The 20,170-nt window shown below is 45.2% G+C and overlaps 1 protein-coding gene across 4 annotated transcripts in view; it reads right to left on the bottom strand.

Annotated features, from left to right (window-relative positions):
- The window catches only part of gpam (glycerol-3-phosphate acyltransferase, mitochondrial), a 42,094-nt gene that overhangs the window by 18,158 nt on the left and 3,766 nt on the right, over window positions 1–20,170 (bottom strand). For all 4 annotated transcript variants that reach the window (XR_007489192.2, XR_007489194.2, XR_007489193.2 and 1 more), the window contains exons 2-13: window positions 12,029–12,161; window positions 11,757–11,876; window positions 11,469–11,542; window positions 3,121–3,234; window positions 2,789–2,950; window positions 2,587–2,686; window positions 2,362–2,498; window positions 2,187–2,286; window positions 997–1,209; window positions 806–919; window positions 648–733; window positions 336–448 (exon numbers count right to left, since the gene is read on the bottom strand). Coding sequence is in view for 1 of the 4 variants with exons in the window: in XM_049758852.2 (XP_049614809.1) it covers window positions 336–448; window positions 648–733; window positions 806–919; window positions 997–1,209; window positions 2,187–2,286; window positions 2,362–2,498; window positions 2,587–2,686; window positions 2,789–2,950; window positions 3,121–3,234; window positions 11,469–11,542; window positions 11,757–11,876; window positions 12,029–12,112 (1,417 nt within the window). In the remaining 3 variants the exon portion in view is untranslated. The remainder of the gene's footprint in view (window positions 1–335; window positions 449–647; window positions 734–805; window positions 920–996; window positions 1,210–2,186; window positions 2,287–2,361; window positions 2,499–2,586; window positions 2,687–2,788; window positions 2,951–3,120; window positions 3,235–11,468; window positions 11,543–11,756; window positions 11,877–12,028; window positions 12,162–20,170) is intronic.

The raw sequence follows: 20,170 nt of genomic DNA, 5'->3' as shown, positions 1-20,170 counted from the left end.
TTTCAATCGGAATACATTATACAAGACATGATTTTGGTCATACAATTGGAAGAAAATGAAGTGGAACGTGCGAGGGTTACTCCAAGTCATGATCAGCATCATTCCTTAGTGGGGATGGAAGGCAGCAGTAAACCGGCACTGGTGTTGCATTCCAGCCCCACTTACCCCCTCCAACTCCTCCTGCGTCCTATTGGCCGAAAACAACATGCCACGCAGCTGCGGGCATTGTGATTGGCTGCAGCCCATTGAAAAAAGTGTAGGACAAACCGGTTTCTGCTGCTGCAAGCCCAGTTGGCTTTTCCAATGAGGCACCTTGGGACGTGACATTGGCTTACTGAAAAGAACGTGCTTGGCCAGGTTGTTAATGAGCTGTCGTCGGCACAGGTCTTCCGGAAGCTCTCTGTTCTGCAGGGCCTCCTCCTGACGGTCAAAGAGCTGAGCATCGGGCCTGAAAGCATTTTCAAGAAAAGCCGTCTCGGAACGATATCGTTTGCCGTGTCTCGTTTCGGGTCGCGTACAAAGAAACGGGCAGATGCAAGTGGCCCCGAGGTAGTCAACTCCAGCGGCGTGCGCAAATGACGGCGCCTGCAGTGAAGAGCCATCTCGGAGGCTTTATTGGAAGGTTTTAGGAAGACTGTCTTGCTTACTGCGCATCAATGATGGTGGGCATCAAGGAGTGCTCGAGGGACAGCGGGGGGGCCACATGGCGGCTTCTCTGGCTGTCCAGGTACTCCTGCATTCATCGTATAAAAGGTTCAGTCATGTTCTTAGCACTTGAAGTCCTTCACAACAGGGGCCTCCTCACCTTTAAGGAAAAGGGCTGGTTGAAGTCAACGCGGACGCAGCCGTAGTTCTTTCTCAGCATCCTGAACACGCCGCACGCTATTCCCCACAAGCTCTCGTTTTTCTTGGGCTTGCCCTGCTCGCACACAACATTTCAGACACGGCCCCGTCAGCCAGCCAGCTTTGGCGGACGTCGCCGATGAGCGGCCTCACCAGCTGTTCGCTGTTGTAGTTGCCTTCGATGATGCGGTCGTACGAGATGCCCACCGGCACCACCAGCACGTCGCCGACGGCACCCGTGTGCAGCGCGTCCACCACGATGGACAGCATGCCGGCGCGCGCTGTGGACATTTTGCCACTGCGGGAGCGCGTGCCCTCCAGGTAAACCTCCAGGAACTGCTGCTGACGCAACAGCTCTTCCGTGTACTGGAAATAAAAAAATTGAAATGAATGTTTTGATAATTTTTTTTTTTCTTTTTTGGCGGAAGCGCAAATTGTCACATTATGTGCAAAGAAAAATAACTATTGCGTTTCAATGCAATTTAATGGTGGGAAAAATATCTAAATGCTATCAAGGAAAAATAAAATTAGAGCAAGTAGAAAGATCTGAAAGATTACTTAAACAGACAGGTGATTTAAAAAAAAAAAAGAGGTCCAGAAATGGCCCGCAAGTCAGACTTTGAACACAGGCAGTGTTGTGCAACCATATCCTTTCAGTGCAGCCTGAGGACATTGTGTGTGTGTGTGTGTGTGTGTGTGTGTGTGTGTGTGTGTGTGTGTTTGTCCTGAAATAGACCACCGGCTTGGATTGATTCAGCTGCAAAGACGCGGCTGGGGACTTAACAACATTTACTTTTGCTATGTTGGGACCGCTGCCAGGTACATACAGATTTGGTCATATTGCTGAGTAGGCCCTCTCCCCGTCTATTCTTGTCATCTCGATGAGATGCGAGGCACAATTTTGAAGGTCGAACGACACGAGTCGGTCATTATAATCCCAACAAACACACACAAAACTGCCCACGGCTGATAGTGCTTATCTTATTGGCTCAACGTGCAATTACTTTTGCGGGTCGATGCAAAGTGCAGTGTGTCGCAGACAACAGGCACATTCTCAACCAAAGGCATATTTTTCTACTTTTGCAAGTTTGCAGAATTCTGTTGGTATCTTAGCAACAGCAGATTAGCATGTATAATAGGCATTACAAAGATTGGATTTGTGTGTGTTTACAAAGGAGTACGAGGGCCACGCTGAAAAACAAACAAACTATGAGAATTTAGATTAAAAAAAAAAAAAGTCATAGCTGTTACATTTGCGTATTTCAATTTGGCTAAGACTTCAATGAAGCGGAGTGAGATGCTGGGTGAACTAATTCAAGATAAAATACAAAAGCAAGACTCACAGCGTATAAGAGCGATCTGTACAAAATATCTTTCTTGCCGTCCCCGGACTCCTCCATTTTGCGCCGTATGAAGAAGCCTCCCAGCTTTCGGATCAGGGTGCTGAAAGGACAAAAGTGGCGCTTGGCATTCTCCCTTGTGCAGACACGAGGCGAGGCGAGGCGAGGCGAGGCTCACCTGAGGATCGGGATGCTGAGGTTGTTGCCGGCGGCAATGTGCGGCGCCTTGATGTTATGACAGAAGAGGATGAGCGTGATGAGGAGATAGTCGATGTGGGACTTGTGGACGGGCAGGAAGACCATGGGAGCATTGCGCTGCATGGGCCACAGACAACATGTGCAATTTGGACTCCATATTCTTATTAATTGCTCCACAACAAGTTTATTTTTTTTTCCCTCTGACCTCTGCCGCTGCTTTTTTGACCATTTCCAGCTGGCCCTTGTGGATCTGAATGCTCCAGAAGAAACCATTAAAGAGCCTCAGCAGAACCCAGCCTGTCAGCCTGGAGTAGACAGACAGGAAAAACTTGCACCAGGAAAAATTGGCTCCCAGTGATGCAATGGGGTCGCCGCTGCGTTTCTAATGAGGATGCATTTGCACGTACCTGATGAAGGCGGGCGACACGCTGGCCACCATCTGCTGGAGGCAGCGTCGGGCTTTCTGCTTGACTTTCCTGACCGACTTGCCGCGTTCAGAACAGGGCCGGCTGGAGGCGGCGGCAGCCTCGTCCAAATCAGCGGCCACGCTCAAGACGGCACTCTCCACACTGCACCAGAAGCGCGTCGTTGAAAAGGAATCAAAGACGTCTTGCACACATTTGGCCCTCTGGAGTGCACGCCCAACAATCAAGTATCACATTTAAAACAAACAAACAAAAAAACGACTACATTGGCGATTGCCTCTTTCTTAACTTCTTAATTCAATCTAATTTCTTACCTGTTGCTGTTCAGCACATTTTCCACCACATTGCGGGGGAACATGTCCTTGTGAACGTCCCGCTCCATGACAAAGAGAACATAGCTCAGTTGCCGTGCCAACCAGCCGCGCTGCCTGCGCACAGCAAATAAAACACAGCAGGTAAGCTTTTCATTTAGCAGAATGTGATTCATTTTGGACTACAGCTGCATTAAATAATTGAACTTTAGGATTTTGAGGGGGGAAAAAAAAACAACACTTTTAGTTTGCATGTAACGCTGCTCTTAACACCGCTTGCACTGCAGTTGAAAATGTCCACCTCATAAAGGTTTAATGAGGACGGATGAAGTGGATACATTGACTTTGTTATTCCCTGTGAACAAACTTGTTTGGATATAAGGAAAGACTCAACCAGCATCGCATACATGTGACTCCACCGACGTTTTAATTATTTACCCATCTACTCCAATGGTTCGCACAATTCAATACACGTGTTTCCGCAACTAGTGACGCCTCAAAGGGTGCACATGAGGCAAAAATCACCTAAAACTGCTTTATATAGTATAAAAACACTTGTGATGTTGCTCACTTCTTGTGTTGATGTTAGATAAATTGTATATATATGTTATCATGCGTTCCCTAATGAGTACTTATTAATAAAGTTATTGCACAGAATGCTTGCTGTTTCGCCTTGCAGACATCACCCAGTCCACAACAAGTCAAACGATGCTGTCTGGAGCTTCCTGACCTTCTACACCTCTGGGAATCCAAGAAAGTTGTTGATGTCTGCACATGTCATTTTGTCTTTGCACTCTTTTCACATGACTTATTTTTGTTTCACATAGCATTTTGTCCTTGCACTCTTTCCGTTTCTCATGGCATCCTGTCTGCGACTTCTAGTTTCACATAGAATCTCCCTTCTTCGCTCATGAGACAAAGCCCACGCTCCCCCCCCCCCCCCCCACCCACCTATCAGGGGCTAGTCTCACATTGTAGGTAGGGCATTCCTAAATAAAAAGAGAGGAGTGTAAACAGACCTTTAGTGTAGTCGGATTGCTGTAAGTCTGAATGCACTCCTCGCGAGAAAAGACTCAACATTCTGCCTCACTGGTTTTGTCTGCTGATCCTTTTGCTGATTTTGAACCTAACAGATTTTTGGGGGCTCGTTCCGGGGTCTCAATCGACCTATTTCGGGATTCCAGCTGACTTTTCGACCCAGGACAAGTCCTTGGCCAAGGCATATAGAGGAAACCCTTTTCACGGGGCTGACTCGATCAGTCAGCTGGACACTGGAGTGGTTGACGAGATCATCCGAGGAGAAGGCCCAGCAGACTGTGAGTACGAATCTTGATTCTGTTGAAAGTAATGAAACTGCAGTGACAAGAGGTCACTTAAAACCTTGACAATTCTAGACCCTATCAAGTGCAATTAGAAACAGTTAAATTCCGCTGGGATGATGGAGTCCCCTGACTGATAAGTCAGTTAAATTCCATGGGAGAGCGGACCCATCTGTTTTCTAAAGAAGTACAGGTAATTTGGAGCAGTTAAATTCCGCTGAGGTGTCGTGGGGCCTCCTAATTAACCTTCCCAATGTGTTAGCTTTCTGCTGCCATCTGTGGTGTTTTTCTTAACTCTTGTTTAGCTGGTTTGGCTTCTTTATCCATGAAAAGATAGGTTTTATATCTACTTTGAGAAAAAGGCAAAAATAAGTTTTTCTTACACAATAGGAAGGTTAAAGAGTTTAGATTTTGTTAAGATCCACGGGAGGGCGGACTCCCCTGCTTGCCTGTGGGACGATAAGAGTGCGCATTGTGTGTGTGTGTGTGTGTGTATGGTTTGACTGAGAGTGATCTCATTTGAGCTCTCCTTTGTATAAAACACGCAGGATTGTAAACTGTGGCTTTGTGTGGAAGCAGAGGGAAGGAGACTTACCACTGAATATTTTACCACTGTCCTGTGAATAAAGTTGGCTTTAGGACACTGTAGGTGCCATTCGAATTGCCAACTCCGAAATTTTGAAAATAAACCATGGGGACAGCAAGTAGCAAACAAAAACCGCTACCTCGACATGAATTAAAATGCAAAGATTGGAAATTGATGGAAGAAGTCGACACCGAAAAAATAAAATATCTTGACAAATGCATATTTTGGACAGAGGTGGGGGGTTGCATTATGCGACGTGGCGGTGGCGAGGCTCTCCGCACTTCAGTTGCTCCCCCCACCCTTGTTATCAGCTGGGAAGATTGTCATGTCTATGTTGTGGGCCCGTGTGTTTGTTTCTGTGTATGTTTGTCTTTGTGTATCAGTTCGTTATAAAGGTTGGAATTGCGTTAAGTTGGTGCACGAAAACGGTGTGCTAGACAATGGTTTATCAGATTTGCATTGTTAAATGTGAAAATTAGAAATTATAGAATAATATGACGGTTGTGGGCAGAAACTCGTCCGACGGGGAGAGTGCCCAACTCTCATAAAAATGTGGGAGTAAGAGAAAACATACATTGTAGAACTGGATAAAATTAGGTTAATGATTAGAAACCAAAGGTGTTATTATTATTCTCTTATCCCCTGCATTGCAAATGTCTTCTTGATGCAGATAGGTTAACAGGCTAGGACTTTAGTGAGGAGATGATTTATCAATTGATGGGGGTTAGTAATTGTCCAAATTCTAGTCACATGTTTTGAGGGACCACAGCAACAACATTATATTTAATTTGCCGGCCATTATTTAGTATGATATGACGGTGTCTAGCTAAGTAGACTGTTCTATCAAAAAATGTGAGAGTGAAGGAGGAGGTTTGATTTGTAATCTGATATTTGGGTCCCATTTTGAAGAGCATAGATTGTTTTTGTTTGTTTATTTTTAAAGATATGTTTAACAGTTTATCTCGGTGCAGTAAGGATATAGCAATTTTGCGAGACTTAAAAGTAAAAATTAAAAAGCAAAATTACATTCTCATTTTCCCAGATGAGAGGAGAATTGAAAGATAAGGAGGACGAAGAAAAGATAAAAAAGAACTTGCTGTTGCACAGACAGGAAGATGATGACACAGTGTCAGCGCGAGCTCGCTTAAGACCCGCAGCTGAGAATGTGATGAATGAAAATGAGAAAAATGATCAAATTACAGAGACAGATGTTGTGGCACGGCAAAGCGAACCATCCTTTCTGTCTTTGTACCCCGAATTAAACAACTCATTGCTTCCTATAATTTGAGAGGTGATGAAGTACAACAGGTTTTCATGGCATCCTTAACCAAACATTGGGCAAGCGTTAAAGGCACCTGGAGTCCTTTTGATCTCCAGGGCCGTCCATTGGAATATAACGGGGTGCCATTACAAATACAAATTGACCAACTATTGGGCAGGATAAAAATAAAATCCGAACGTAGAGCAAATTACACAGACATTGGCCGAACTAAACAAAAACAAGATAAGTTGTTTGAAGACTTTAGACACAGACCAGAAAGAGTGTTCAACTGATGTCTATGATCAACAACTCAAAAATGCTCTACATGCAAATTTGCGACCAGTATTATGTCGACAACGAATAAATTCGACACATTTTTTCCCTATAAAATGGTGCCGTTTGGGTTTGAAGTACATAGTCGCTTCAAAGGAGGAAAAGCATGATTTCGGATACGCAATTGATCTATGAGAAGGCTATCCCTTGTGCCAGGGGTGTCAAACTCATTTATTCGCGGGCCGCAGTGTAGTCATGGCTTCTTTTGGAGGGCCGGTATGACTGTCATACCCGAGTAGATGTGTGAGCGCCTCATATTGTGGGAGCTGCAGAACAAGCTGACGAGTACCTCGCTTTCAAATCGGACAAGTACAAACTGGTCCAATATTTAAAATTTAACATATTAGTAAAGTGAAGATAATTTGCAATTCGAGTAATGGCACATGAATATGAAGCACAATTTGACACCTGTGCCTTATACGAAAGTAAAGTTGGATTGGAATTTGATGAAACGGATATGGACATCCACATATTCCATTAGAGTTTAAATTGCTTGCAATGTAATTGCGAATTAGTTAACACCTGTGTGGTTGAGTGAGTGAGTGAGTGAGTGAGTGAGTGAGTGAGTGAGTGAGTGAGTGAGTGAGTGAGTGAGTGAGTGAGTGAGTGAGTGAGTGAGTGAGTGAGTGAGTGAGTGAGTGAGTGAGTGAGTGAGTGAGTGACTTTTCTGTCGCCTGCACGTCATCTTTCCTGCATGGCTACGTTGCTGTCTCAGCCGCACCTGACCGTTGAAAGATGCCAGACACTCAATCCTGCCACTCTCATTCCCCTTCCTGACGATGGTGAATTCCATGATTGTGTCGATGCTGCCCAACAAATTGCAAAGGCTCGGCCTGATTTGGAAGATACGCCTCTGCCAGATGGTCATGTGGTTTTTGTTGATGGGTCTTCTAAGAAAAATGAATCTGGTGTGACCCTTACTGGGTATGCCATTGTTACTGCCGACGTGGTTTTGGAGGCTGCTAAACTGCCATCCAATATGTCTGCGCAGGCCGCTGAGCTCATTGGTTTGACTGGGGCCTGCAAATTGTTTGCAAACAAATCCGTCACTATCTGGACTGATAGTCAGTATGCTTTTGCTACAGTGCACGTTTTTGCTCAGCAGTGGAGCAACCGTGGCATGATAACTTCTGCAGGGAAGCCCGTCACCCATTCCACATTACTGACTCAACTTTTGGACGCTGTCCAGCTACCTTTAAAGGTAGCGGTTTGCAAGTGTGCTGCTCACACTGCGAGCTCTGATCCTGTTTCTCTCGGTGATGCTTTTGCTGACAAATCTGCTAAGGCCGCTGCAGAGGGCCTGCTCCATGTCCTCTCGTCTCTCACAGCTCATGATTCGATGTCACACATCTCCCCTGATGTGTTGCTTGACATGCAGTCTCAGAGCCCCTCCCAGGAACGGCTCTCTTGGGAAAAACGGGGTGCAACTAAAAACACTGTTGGTCTTTTTGTGTGACCTTTGGGCAAACCTGTCTTGCCTCGTAACTTGTTCAAATGGGCTTCTATTTCGAGTCATGGGGTCACCCATGTCTCGACGGGGGGTATGGTGAAACAAGTTGAAGCTATTTATACAACATACGGCTTTGCAGCTTTTTCACAAAAATTTTGATCTGTGCTAAACATAACCCACAAGGCAATTTAGGACCTCAGAGAGGGAAATTCCCGACTCCATTGTATCCGTTTCAGGCAATACATATGGATTATATCCAATTACATAAATGTGAAAGGAAAGAATATTGTGTTTTCTGCATTTATCTTATTGTAAAAAGGTGATCTCCGCAGACCCAACCTAAGTACGGAAGGTGAGCAAAGTCTGGTAATAGTGCCTGATCCTGGTGCCAAGATCCAGGGTTGACACGAAAGCTAGCAGAAGCCAATTTCCAAGACACCAACCCGAAGCTCAGGGTGTTGACTCTGAGGAGATCCAAAAACATGAGCATTAGAGAGTCATTTGGTGAGAACTTTAATCAGGCTGTAGCCTGCGCAAAGTCTACCATGTGTTTTTGGTTGCTTTTGCTGGTTTGTGTTACCATTATATTTTTTTCGGGGGTTATTTTATTTGTATGGATAGAGTACCATGCGCCTCGAACATTCTTCTCTCAGGGAACTACCAACGCTGATTCTAATTAATATGGCTCATGGGGAAAAATTGCTAGACATAAGCGCAACACAAAATCCCCTTTTGATCATGTTGTTTGTATTCCAGAAACCTATACTTGCGTGCCATGGCTTTTGTCTTGGACTTATAATAACTCATTAATGTTTACTGTGGCTCCTAATACCTCTTCTTCTATTATATTACCTATGAAAAGTTTGAAAGGGTTTCATAATGGTCACCCCACTACTGGAGATAAATGGCTCGGGTATTGGTGGTATTTGACTGGCCACCCGGTTAGCACCGGCTGGGGCACGCTTGTCACCACACAAATGCGGGAGTATTGGCCCTCTGGTTCCAGTGAAGAGGCTGTGTTCTTTGCTAAACGAGTGAAAAATCAAGGCACAGGCCTCCTTTTGACTCTTACACTCCCTGATGGTCAAATTCGTCCTCCAAATGCCACCTTGTTTAACACTTCTTGTTGGGGTTTTCAACTGTGGGCTTGGTCCTCTGGAATCGATCCTCGCTTTCCTATTGCTATTTGCCTTAATGAAACAATGTCGGTCGCAGACCGTCCCGTTACAAATAATTACATCCTGTCAGCAGGAGCAAAAATCACAAGTATGCTCCTCACTGATGTAGACAGCTATTTTGTAGCCTCCACAGGGATAAGCGGCCAAACCAACAACTGGCTTCTTATGGCTGAGCAAGACGCAAAGATGGCTGACACCAGTTGCATTGCATGCATGGGTCCAAGACCTCTTTTGAAAATCATACCTGCAAATATAGTTCCTAAGTGTGCTGTTGTTTTAATGTTGAACTCATCCATTTCACCCACTCATGATTGTTTTAAATGGGATAAGGTTTACCCTGTTGCCTCTATGACAAAATATAAACCCCTTTTTTCGTCCGATGTAGCTAAGGGTAATTTTTCATGTATTAGATTACCTGGTACCGGTGAGAAGCTCGGCGCCCTACCTCCTCCATGGTGTGGGTCCATGACCAATGTCACTGCCCCTTTTTTGCCCATTGCTCGTAGTGATGTTTGGTTTTGGTGTAATAGTAACAAACTTTATGATAGGTTGCCTTTAAACAGCTCTGGAATTTGCGCTTTGGTACCCTATTGCTACCTGTTCATTTGATACCAATGTCCTCTTATGATCTGACATCTTTTGCTAAATCCGTAGTGCCCGTATTCTGGCCGAGAACGAAACAAAACGCCGAATGGCGGGGCGCAGCTAATCCAACTTACATAGACGCCATTGGTGTTCCTAGAGGAGTACCGGATGAGTATAAGCTGGTGAATCAGACAGCAGCTGGTTTTGAATCCGCCCTGTGTTGGTGGTGTACTATTAACAAAAATGTTGACAGGATTATCTACGTCCATTACAACGTGCAGAGGCTTGGAAACTGGTCCGAGGCGGGTTTCAAGGCGGTCCACTCCCAACTGGCTGCTACTTCCCTCATGGCTTTCCAGAATCGAATGGCCCTTGACATGCTACTCTCAAAAGAGGGCGGTGTCTGCGCCATGTTCGGTGAGCAATGTTGCACGTTTATTCCAAATAATACTGCAGCCGGCGGAAGCCTGTCCCAGGCCCTTGAGGGCCTGCGGACCTTGAACGGGAAGATGAAGGAACACAGTGGGGTGAACACAGAGGTTTGGACCGACTGGTTGAACGTGTTCGGAAAGTACCGCACCCTGGTTTCCTCTGCCCTGGTCTCCATTGCCGTTTTCTCTGCCATTTTGACCTTGTGTGGATGTTGTTGCATCCCTTGTCTCCGATCCCTAATTAACAGGCTAATTACAACTGCTATCTCTCCACCAGCTGAGACTTTCCCGTTGCTCCAAAGGGATGACCTTTCGATCGACGGGGGTTCCTTCTCTAGTGACGACCCGGTCGGCGACTCTATTGTGGTAAACCTGTCCGGTTTGTTTCCTGACCCTAGCTTTGCCGATTATGACTCAGTTTCCTCCTGAGTGCAAGTTAGTTCTTGCGAAATGTGATCCCTTGGCTGAAAATCTTTTTGAAGTGGCCATATGGGTGATGAGTTGGTCTCCGGGAACTTATGATAAAACAGGGGGGAATTGTTAGATAAATTGTATATATATGTTATCATGCGTTCCCTAATGAGTACTTATTAATAAAGTTATTGCACAGAATGCTTGCTGTTTCGCCTTGCAGACATCACCCAGTCCACAACAAGTCAAACGATGCTGTCTGGAGCTTCCTGACCTTCTACACCTCTGGGAATCCAAGAAAGTTGTTGATAGCTCAGTCTATTTTGTTGATGTCTGCACATGTCATTTTGTCTTTGCACTCTTTTCACATGACTTCTTTTTGTTTCACATAGCATTTTGTCCTTGCACTCTTTCCGTTTCTCATGGCATCCTGTCTGCGACTTCTAATTTCACATAGAATCTCCCTTCTTCTCTCATCAGACAAAGCCCACGCTTTCCCCCCCCCCCACCTATCAGGGGCTAGTCTCACATTGTAGGTAGGGCATTCCTAAATAAAAAGAGAGGAGTGTAAACAGACCTTTAGTGTAGTCGAATTGCTGTAAGTCTGAATGCACTCCTCGCGAGAAAAGACTCAACATTCTGCCTCACTGGTTTTGTCTGCTGATCCTTTTGCTGATTTTGAACCTAACAGTTGAGCTCACATTGCCATCATGTTGCAGGTAGCAGAGCAGTATTTGGGACACGCTAAAAGGAAAATGAAAACATGTACGTATAATATGAGGAAAAGACATGTTTACCTGGTGTGGGTCTCATTTATGTAGATGACGTTACGCAGGCCAAGCGACGGAATACTGGGGTTGAACAGCTTCTCCTGTGATGGGAATGAATGAATAAAAACGTGTCTCTGCCGCCCCACTAATTCTGAATTCTTTAAGAACCAGCACTCGGTGAGTTGCACAATATAAACGATCCAACTTTCTTTATGCACGTAAAGTATATTATAGTGTAGTCTCAAATGTCTGTTGCTGGGGTACGTCAATTTCGCTAATGGCTAAGAACTAATTAGCCGCAGTATGTAAGGTTACCCAGCTTTGCGGCGTGCAAGAGTGGCAGCAACGGCCGACGAAGGGCCTCTTCCTGTTCAGAAGCCCCTCCTTCCACGTGGTGGCCACGCAGCGCAGGACTGACGGACTGGTGCTGCGGTCCTAAAGGAGATATATTGCACAAATGTACTTTCTGTACAAACAAAGGTATGCGCAGCGGAAACGCTAGGGCGCTAACAGTGAATTATTTGAAGTTGGAACAATTTCAATCTGCTGGGTTTGAACGTGTGCCGATTATGGCGGGCGACTCTTACGGAGTCATCATTGGGCCGCTTCCAGCGGTTGCACCACTGCTCGCCGTTGTTGACCTGCAGCAGCAGGCCGTCCGACAATTCCATGGCCTTTTCTTCTCCTCCCCTTCTGACCCAACACCCTCGAACTGGACAACTGGGTAGAATGACAAAAATCAAAACAAAACATTTGACATGATTGTGACACGGTCAGCTTTAGCCCTGCACGAGTCCCAGGGAGTACAAATATTTGCACAATTGGACTTTAATTTCCTGCATTATTTGACACAACTTAGTATGCATACACTAGTTAGTAGTTCAGCTCGCAAGTCCCTTTCATGAATGGATGGTCCACCGTCCAGTGTGGGTGTTGTGTTTCAGCACCAGTGCCTGGCGCGCACACCGATGAGGGGGCAGAGTGGGCTTTTTTTGTGAACAGGGTCATTGGCCGAGAGTACTCCCCGTCATGGGGTGACTGTTGGGAGCCAAACAAAAGCAGCTGAGGAATGAGAAGCCGTGGCCATTGGGAAACAGTGGAAGCTTGTTTCCACAACGCTGTCACAGATGGGGGGAAAAATGGTCTCCCAGTTTTTGCTTCAGTTGTCATGTAACATGGAGATAGAGATGGTCCAAATGGTAGAATATGGATTGTTCACAGGGATAAATTGACAGAGCTGATATTTCCAAATTTGTCCAAAAGATGGCGCCAGACCAAAACATGAGACCAAAAGAGAGGCCAGGATAAGCTAGACCAGTTAAAATAGAAAAGAGGAACACGGTGTCAGAGTGTAAGTCACGCATGGAGGCACAAATGAAATTTTTATTATGTGTTTTTTATTTTTGATTTTTTGCTTGGCTAAAAATGTACTCTGTAACCGCTTTAAGCAATATTATTTGTCAATTCGATCAAGGGACCCGTCACTGAGAATAGTGGCGTGACATAGATTGTTTGGAGAAGCACAAATGAAATGTTTATTATGTGATTTTAATTTTTTGATTTTTTTTGCTTGGCTAAAAATGTACTCTGTAACCGCTTTAAAGCAATATTATTTGTCAATTCGATCAATTCATGTAACAGAAAGTAGGTCAAAGGTGAAAACAAGTCATGTAACAGAAAGTAGGTCAAAGGTGAAAACAAGTCATGTAACAGAAAGTAGGTCAAAGGTGAAAAGGGAAAGTACAGGAGAAAAGAAAGGGGAGGGGGGGAGACGGAGAGGTCTATAAAAGGTCCTGCTGGAGTAGCCTCAGGGCTTTTTCCCCCCAAAAGAGCTCTGATACGTGAAGAGGCCCGGAGGAGTTTCAAGATTTTTTCCAAAGTCCCAAAGATTTTTGTGTGAGACGCAGGATCACTGGACTGAAATTAACTTGGATTTACTCCTAAAAATTGGACTGGACAACTTTAAACGAGAAATTGGTGAGGATGACCGTTTTTATGTATTTTAGCGAGAGGGGGGAATAGTCATCGGGCCGCCGGCTTCCTCGTGGCCAGCCTGTTTCTCTAATTTGGATTTTAGAAGCAAGATCGAACTGATCACTCGACTTTGCTTCCACCAAAAATAGCACGCAACTGGTATTTACCTCTTCCCTTTTTTATGAACTGTGTTTTGCAATCGAATTGTTCTGGGATTGAATGATTTTATTAACACGGGTATCAGTGAGTGAAATTGTTCAGTTTCTGGAGTAATTGAGATTTGTAATTCTATTTCATGTTTCTTTAATAAATGTGTTTTGTATATTATTTACTTCGTTGTGCGCGGATTTGTACTAAATATGCAACCGAAGGCTCAGGCCCGCTTCCCCTTTTAGACGGGCCGCGGAAAAAGGAACTCCGAACAAGTTAGAGACTTAAATAACTTCCGTAGTTATCTGAGCCACGAGTGAATTTCGATCTGTTCGAAAGTTGTTTCGTCTGAATAAAATTAAAGGAAGTGTTTAAATCAGATTATTGGTTTTGTGTAGAACGAAAAGTTGTTTGACTATTTGAAAGGCTCAGGCCCGCTTCCCCTTTTCGTCGGGCGCGGCTCAGTTCCCCTTTTTTGACGGGCCGTGTAAAAAGTAACTCTGAGCCAGTTAGAGAATTAAATAACTTTCGTAAATATTTAAAGGAGGAGTGGATTTCGTTAGAAGTGAATTGTTGGAAATTTACTTCTTCTAAATAAATTAACGACGACGGCTGAAATAAATCAGTGGAGTTGGAGGAGAATAAAAATATTTCAATTGTCCGTCGGGCGCGGCTCAGTTCCCCTTTTTTGACGGGCCGTGTAAAAAGTAACTCTGAGCAAGTTAGAGAATTAAATAACTTTCGTAAATATTTAACGGAAGAGTTGAGTTTGTTGAAAGTGAATTCGGTTGAGAATTTACTTCCTTTAAATAACATACCGACGATGATTAAAATAAATCAGTGAAGTTGGTGGAGGATAAAAACATTTTGATTGTCCGTCGGACGCGGCCCAGTTCCCCTTTTTGTCGGGCCGCGTCAAAAGTTAAATAGGACACGATCAAAAAATAGACTTGCCTTCCAAATTAATTATTGGGCAAATCTAAATACAGCACGACATTTTTATTCGGTTTAAGAGAGTCGCTATTCTTTTCAAAGCAATTAAGTGGGGTGAAGAACTCCGACAGTCAAGTGCTAGATCTACGTATACGAAGTTAGAATTAATCATATAGGGTGCATTAATTTTCTTCTTAAATGCTATTATTGTCACACTTTTATTAATTCGATTCTCTTTCGAATAAAAAAGTTGGTCGGCTCGCTGCATGAGCGACCAAGTGGAACGGACCCATATTAACATTTACTTCGGCGAAACTAGTGCTTGGGTGCGCTATACAAACGAATCCCTGAGGTCTTAACAAAGACATCTAAAAAATATCCGTAACGAATAAGAACTTCAAACATTAGCGGGGAGCCATCAATACGATGCGGTCACTTCGAAGTCCTGCCTCGAATTGAGTTACTCGGCACGCGCTTCGGGTGACTTGAGAGGGATTGGCGTCGTACAGAAATTAGATTGATTCCGGAGGAGTTAATTTAACTCGGGTGGTTAGATTACGGACGAATCTCCGAACCCGGCTAAAATAAACCCGTTACTGGGAAGCCTGGGGCACCTTAATCCGAGAGGTGCGTTTGACATTTTGGCGCCCAACGAGTAGGAGGGGGGTTGTGAGTAAAAGTTTAGAAAAAAAAATACAAATGAGACAATAGAAGAACATTTGTTTTTTTGTTTTGCTCACAGCTCCAAAACGAACCTGTGTGGAGTTTTTCAGTTTTTTCTTCCCAGAAACTGTCCTAATTCCGCTCACTGATACAAATAAATGTCAGAACGGCCTTGAGTGACATAAGTACAGTCTCTTTAAGGAATAGAGTTTCCTAGAAAAGAACCTTATTAGCACGGGAGGATTAGAACTGTATTGTGTCATAGTAAACGGTGACCGTTGCCCCTCAGCACATTACTTTAAGCATGAGTAAGGAGGAGATCCTTCACAGCTTGTACTTGTATGGGGTGCTGAAAGTAATGTTTGTAGTGTACGCAGAGTATGCGGCAGAACTTGCAAAAGCCAGAGGGGCCGGTACATGGGCACGGATATTGGGTATAAATACAGAAGATGAACCAGTCGATGAGGAGCCTGCAAATGTTTTAGATTTCATGGCAAAGCCAAGGCCAAAGAGAAGGCAACCAATTAGGAGACCGTTAGAAGAGAGGCCTTTTTATTTTGAAAGATAAAAAGAGAAGACTTGTCTCCCCTCTTCCTTTTCCTTTTTCTTTCTCATTCAATTCTCCCTTACAAAAATTTTTTTTTTTTTTGTTCCTGGACACTTGTGTCGACCACAAATTTTTTTGTTCCCGGACACTTGTGTCGATTACAAATTTTTTTGTTTTTGGACACCTGTGTGGATTACAACATTTTTGTTCCCGGACACTTGTGTCGATTACAAATTTTTTTGTTTTTGGACACCTGTGTGGATTACAACATTTTTGTTCCCGGACACTTGTGTCGATTACAAATTTTTTTGTTTTTTGGACACCTGTGTGGATTACAACATTTTTGTTCCCGGACACTTGTGTCGATTACAAATTTCTTTGTTTTTGGACACCTGTGTGGATTACAAGGATTTTTGTTCCCGGACACTTGTGTCGATTACAAATTTTTTTTTTTTGGACACCTGTGTGGATTTTCCCGGACACTTGTGTCGATTACAAATTTTTTTTTTTTGGACACCTGTGTGGATTTTCCCGGACACTTGTGTCGATTACAAATTTTTTTGTTTTTGGACACCTGTGTGGATTACAAGGATTTTTGTTCCCGGACGCATCAGTGGATTACAGATTTTTGTCCGCTGAACTCACAAAAGGATTTTTCTTTTTTCCGCCCTTTTTTCTTTTTTCTTTTTTCCTGCTGTTGAAGACTACAGTAAAGGCTGACCAGGAGTAGTAACTATACTTACTCTCCAGGCAGAAGAAAAACAGCCAAGATAATTTTTTTAAGGCTTGTATGGTACATGATTCTTAACTGTTGGAGACCTTCTGTGACTTACAGGTTCCCAAGAATTGAAAGGCTGAGTGGCTTCGGGCTGATGATTAGTCGTCATTTCCTGTTCGCTACAATAACGTTTGAATTAGAATTTGCAATTGAATGTACCCTTGTTAGAATTTCCTGTCAGTAGAAAACCTGGTGGGGAAAAAAGAAAAAGAAAAAGAAGTGCATCCCACCGTTGAGAGCATCAATAAGCGAGGCAAAAGTTCTCATATTGGTGTTCTGAGTAGAGGCGACGCAAAGGGCGCCGCTGAGTAACTAAGAGCTGAATCGACCCTGTTCCGAATGCGCACGGAAAGGCTTCGAAAGGAGACAGCTCGACCCTACAACTAGAGAAACTGCTACTCATTGAAAGGATGGCTAGCGGTGGAAGGAGATTGGATCCCGAACCTGGAAATCCTATGAAAGGAACCGGAAAGGAGGGGTCTAATCCAGACTCTCCAAGACGACATGAAGAACCAGCATGTGTAATATTGTATGGAGGAGGCTTAGAGAAGTGGCCTCAGAAATGGACTGAGTACATAGTGGGATCAAACCCGTCGATAGAGGCAGGATGCCTCTCAACGCGGATGAAGAGAAGCCCTATGAATGGACTCTTTACACCGATGGGTCAAAAAAGGAAGGAGAGCAGAATGCCCACTGGGGTTTTGTTCTGAAGCAAAATGGAGTGGAGCGTTGCCGCCGCAAAGGAAAGACACCCGGCAGCGCGCAAACAGGAGAGGCCACGGCAGTGTTGGAAGGACTGTTAGAAAAAAAAAAAAAATCACGCTGGACGCGTAAGACTTATAACTGATAGTCATTATTGTGAGCAAGCTCTCAAATTCGATCTAGCCATTTGGGAAGAGAATGGCTTCGAGGGCGCGAAAGGAAAACTAGTGGCCCACTATGAAGTGTGGAAAAAGATAGCCGAGTTACGGCTAAATTTGAGTCTGGATGTGGTTCACCAGAAATCTCATGTGAAAGAAGGAGCTTATTGGAGAGGTAATAACGAAGTTGATTGATACGTCCAGAAAAGAAGAATAAAAGTTGTAGGAGCAGAAAAATGGGACAAGACCCCTCGCGGAAAAGTGGTCCCAGATGAGAGCGTGAGGCAAGTCGTGTCGGCAGTGCATGAAGCACTAGGCCACGCGGGTCCACTGCCTACGCGAAAAAAGTTAGAGATGCTGGAACTCTGGGTCCCTGACCGGACGATTCGTGCGGTCCTGCGGGATTGTAATCCGTGCAACAAAAACAACGCAGGGCGAAGAGGACGACGCACGGATGGAGTGAAGATTAGGAGTACTGTGCCGTGGGGCTCGGTTTGTATGGACGTAGCTGGCCCCATGGGAATAAGTGGCGCAAAGGGTGAGAAATACCTTGTTGTGCTGGTTGACTCGATGTCAGGACACGTCGGGCTGAAAGCAGTGAGAAAAGCCAATGCAAACAGTGTGATCAAGACACTAGAAGATGGGTGCATGTGGCTAGGAATCCCAAAAGAGTGGAGTACTAAATTGCTTGATTTGGTTGCAGACCTAAACGGGAGGAGCAGAAGCAGCCGGCCCTCCCCGCCCGAAGAACTGAACCAACGACTTTTTGTGTCACAAGAAGTGGGCAGAACCCAAGACGGCTGTCCCAGAATAAAGAGAAGTGTCGGATCAGCGTTGGACAGAAGGGGTGGATCAAGTCGAGGGACCTGAACAGCAACACGGCAGTGAAGGCCCAGTACGACTGCTCGGACATAGTTAGTGAAGTTTTGGATAGAAACACAGTACGACTAAAGAAGAAAGGTATCCAAGGAGTTGAACAGCTGAAGCCGTTATCGGCTGACCCGAGTCAAGCCAAGAAGTAATTTAAATAACATATGGCAACGGACCACGGAACAATCCCAGCCTTCGTGCGCATGGCCGCACACAAAGGTGCGGTCATCGTAAGAAGAACACCAAATGGGATCCAGACCGGAAGGGCCCTAAATCTGGTGAGATTGGCCAAGCGGGGTTGCACACCCGGTGGACCAGAACATTTTCACTGGACATGGGTCAACGAAGCTTGTGTCATTTGTTTGACACCCAACCTGTTGCCTACTATGTGGTCGGGAGTAGGCTTCATGATGCCACCTGTACTGACCACCGAAGTAAGAGAGCTGGAATTTGCCCAGAGAAATGAGGACAAGCTTCCAGTCAAAGTATTAGATGCCATGGTATGCCACCAGTGTAGAATTACCATCTTGGCACGAATGGTGTTCTTTTCACAGTGGGAGATCGGACCAACTACGGATGTACGGGCTCGACAAATTAGCTCGTGCACGTGTGTTTGGGACGGCGATGAGCTGAAATATTGCCTCATGTGTTTAGATCGCATGGCAAGAGGAAAATTATTGAAAGTCGGAGAAGCAGAGGGATGGCAAATTACCAGGGCAATGACCCCCCCTGGCGACCCTCTATCCAGTGTTGGGAGGAGCGTCTTGGCCGGCATATGATAATAATCAGGCCATGAAGAACCTTTATTTGGCCTTGGGCCATTGTTGGCCTTGGCCAAGGCCAGTCGGCCGGCCTGCCCCCGACAGTTATACAGAAAAGGCCGACGGAATGGCCTTGTTTGCTCGTGAGTCGGTTCTTTCCGCAGGAGGAACCGCAGTCCTTGGGGACCTGCTTGAGGGACCTTGGAGGCCCATGACCTGGGCTCGGTCTATAGCCCAGTTGTTGGCGTGCAAGGACGCACCATTGGTCAAAGTGGAGGCAGCCCCTGCGGAAACAAGCCCGACCGTGAGCAACATGTACTGCTATCGAAGTGTTTTGGACACAAGTAACAAAGACTTTCAGTATGTGACCAAAAAGGGAATATACTGTTTTGCCCCTGGGAATAAAGTCGGATCAGTCCTTATAGTGAATAAGGGTGAAGCAGCACTGGTAGGGATTACAGTGAAAATGGCCATCATTCCTTACGAAGGAATATATTCACTGGGAATCAAATTGGAGGCCAAAAGGCTTAGCCAATTTGTAGCCATAAGAAACACCGGGTCCCAGATACGGGATATTTTTAGGGAACAAATACAAACGAGAAAGGAGCACGGCACAGTAGCGGAGATAGAACCTCAAGAAAAGGCCAAGGAGACAGATGACCTTGACCGGTCGGAAGCAAGAGAATGGGATAAAGGTCCCAGCCAGGAGTTGGCACAGGGATGTCCAGCTGGAGGAAGTATGTTCCAATCGGTGGTGACGGAGGGAAATTCAACCACTTTTCTCCCGCCAGAAGCAGAAGTCCGAGTGGAAAATTCAACCACTTCTCTCCCGCCAGAAGCAGGAGCCCAAGTGGAAATTCAAACAACTTTTCTCCCGCCAGAACCAGAAGTCCGAGTGGAAAGTCAACCCACTTCACTCCCGCCAGAAGCAGGAGCCCAAGTGGAAATTCAAACAACTTTTCTCCCGCCAGAACCAGAAGTCCGAGTGGAAAGTCAACCCACTTCACTCCTGCCAGAAGCAAAAGTCCAGGAGGGAAACTTATCATGTCCAAAAGCGGAGGGCGGTGGCGTAAGTGACCAACCCAGGAGGATTCTACAAGACTGGACCCCTTTTGATTGGACGAAGTTGTATCCGGCAAATTGCCCTACTCCTGGCTGCGACGGGAGCGGTAGCGCCCGACCAGGGGCAACAC

Source organism: Syngnathus scovelli, chromosome 21 (assembly GCF_024217435.2).
Source record: "Syngnathus scovelli strain Florida chromosome 21, RoL_Ssco_1.2, whole genome shotgun sequence".
Classification (NCBI taxonomy): domain Eukaryota; kingdom Metazoa; phylum Chordata; class Actinopteri; order Syngnathiformes; family Syngnathidae; genus Syngnathus; species Syngnathus scovelli.
The sequence above is the reverse complement of the archived record's forward strand: the minus strand, read 5'-3'. Positions and strand labels throughout refer to the sequence as shown.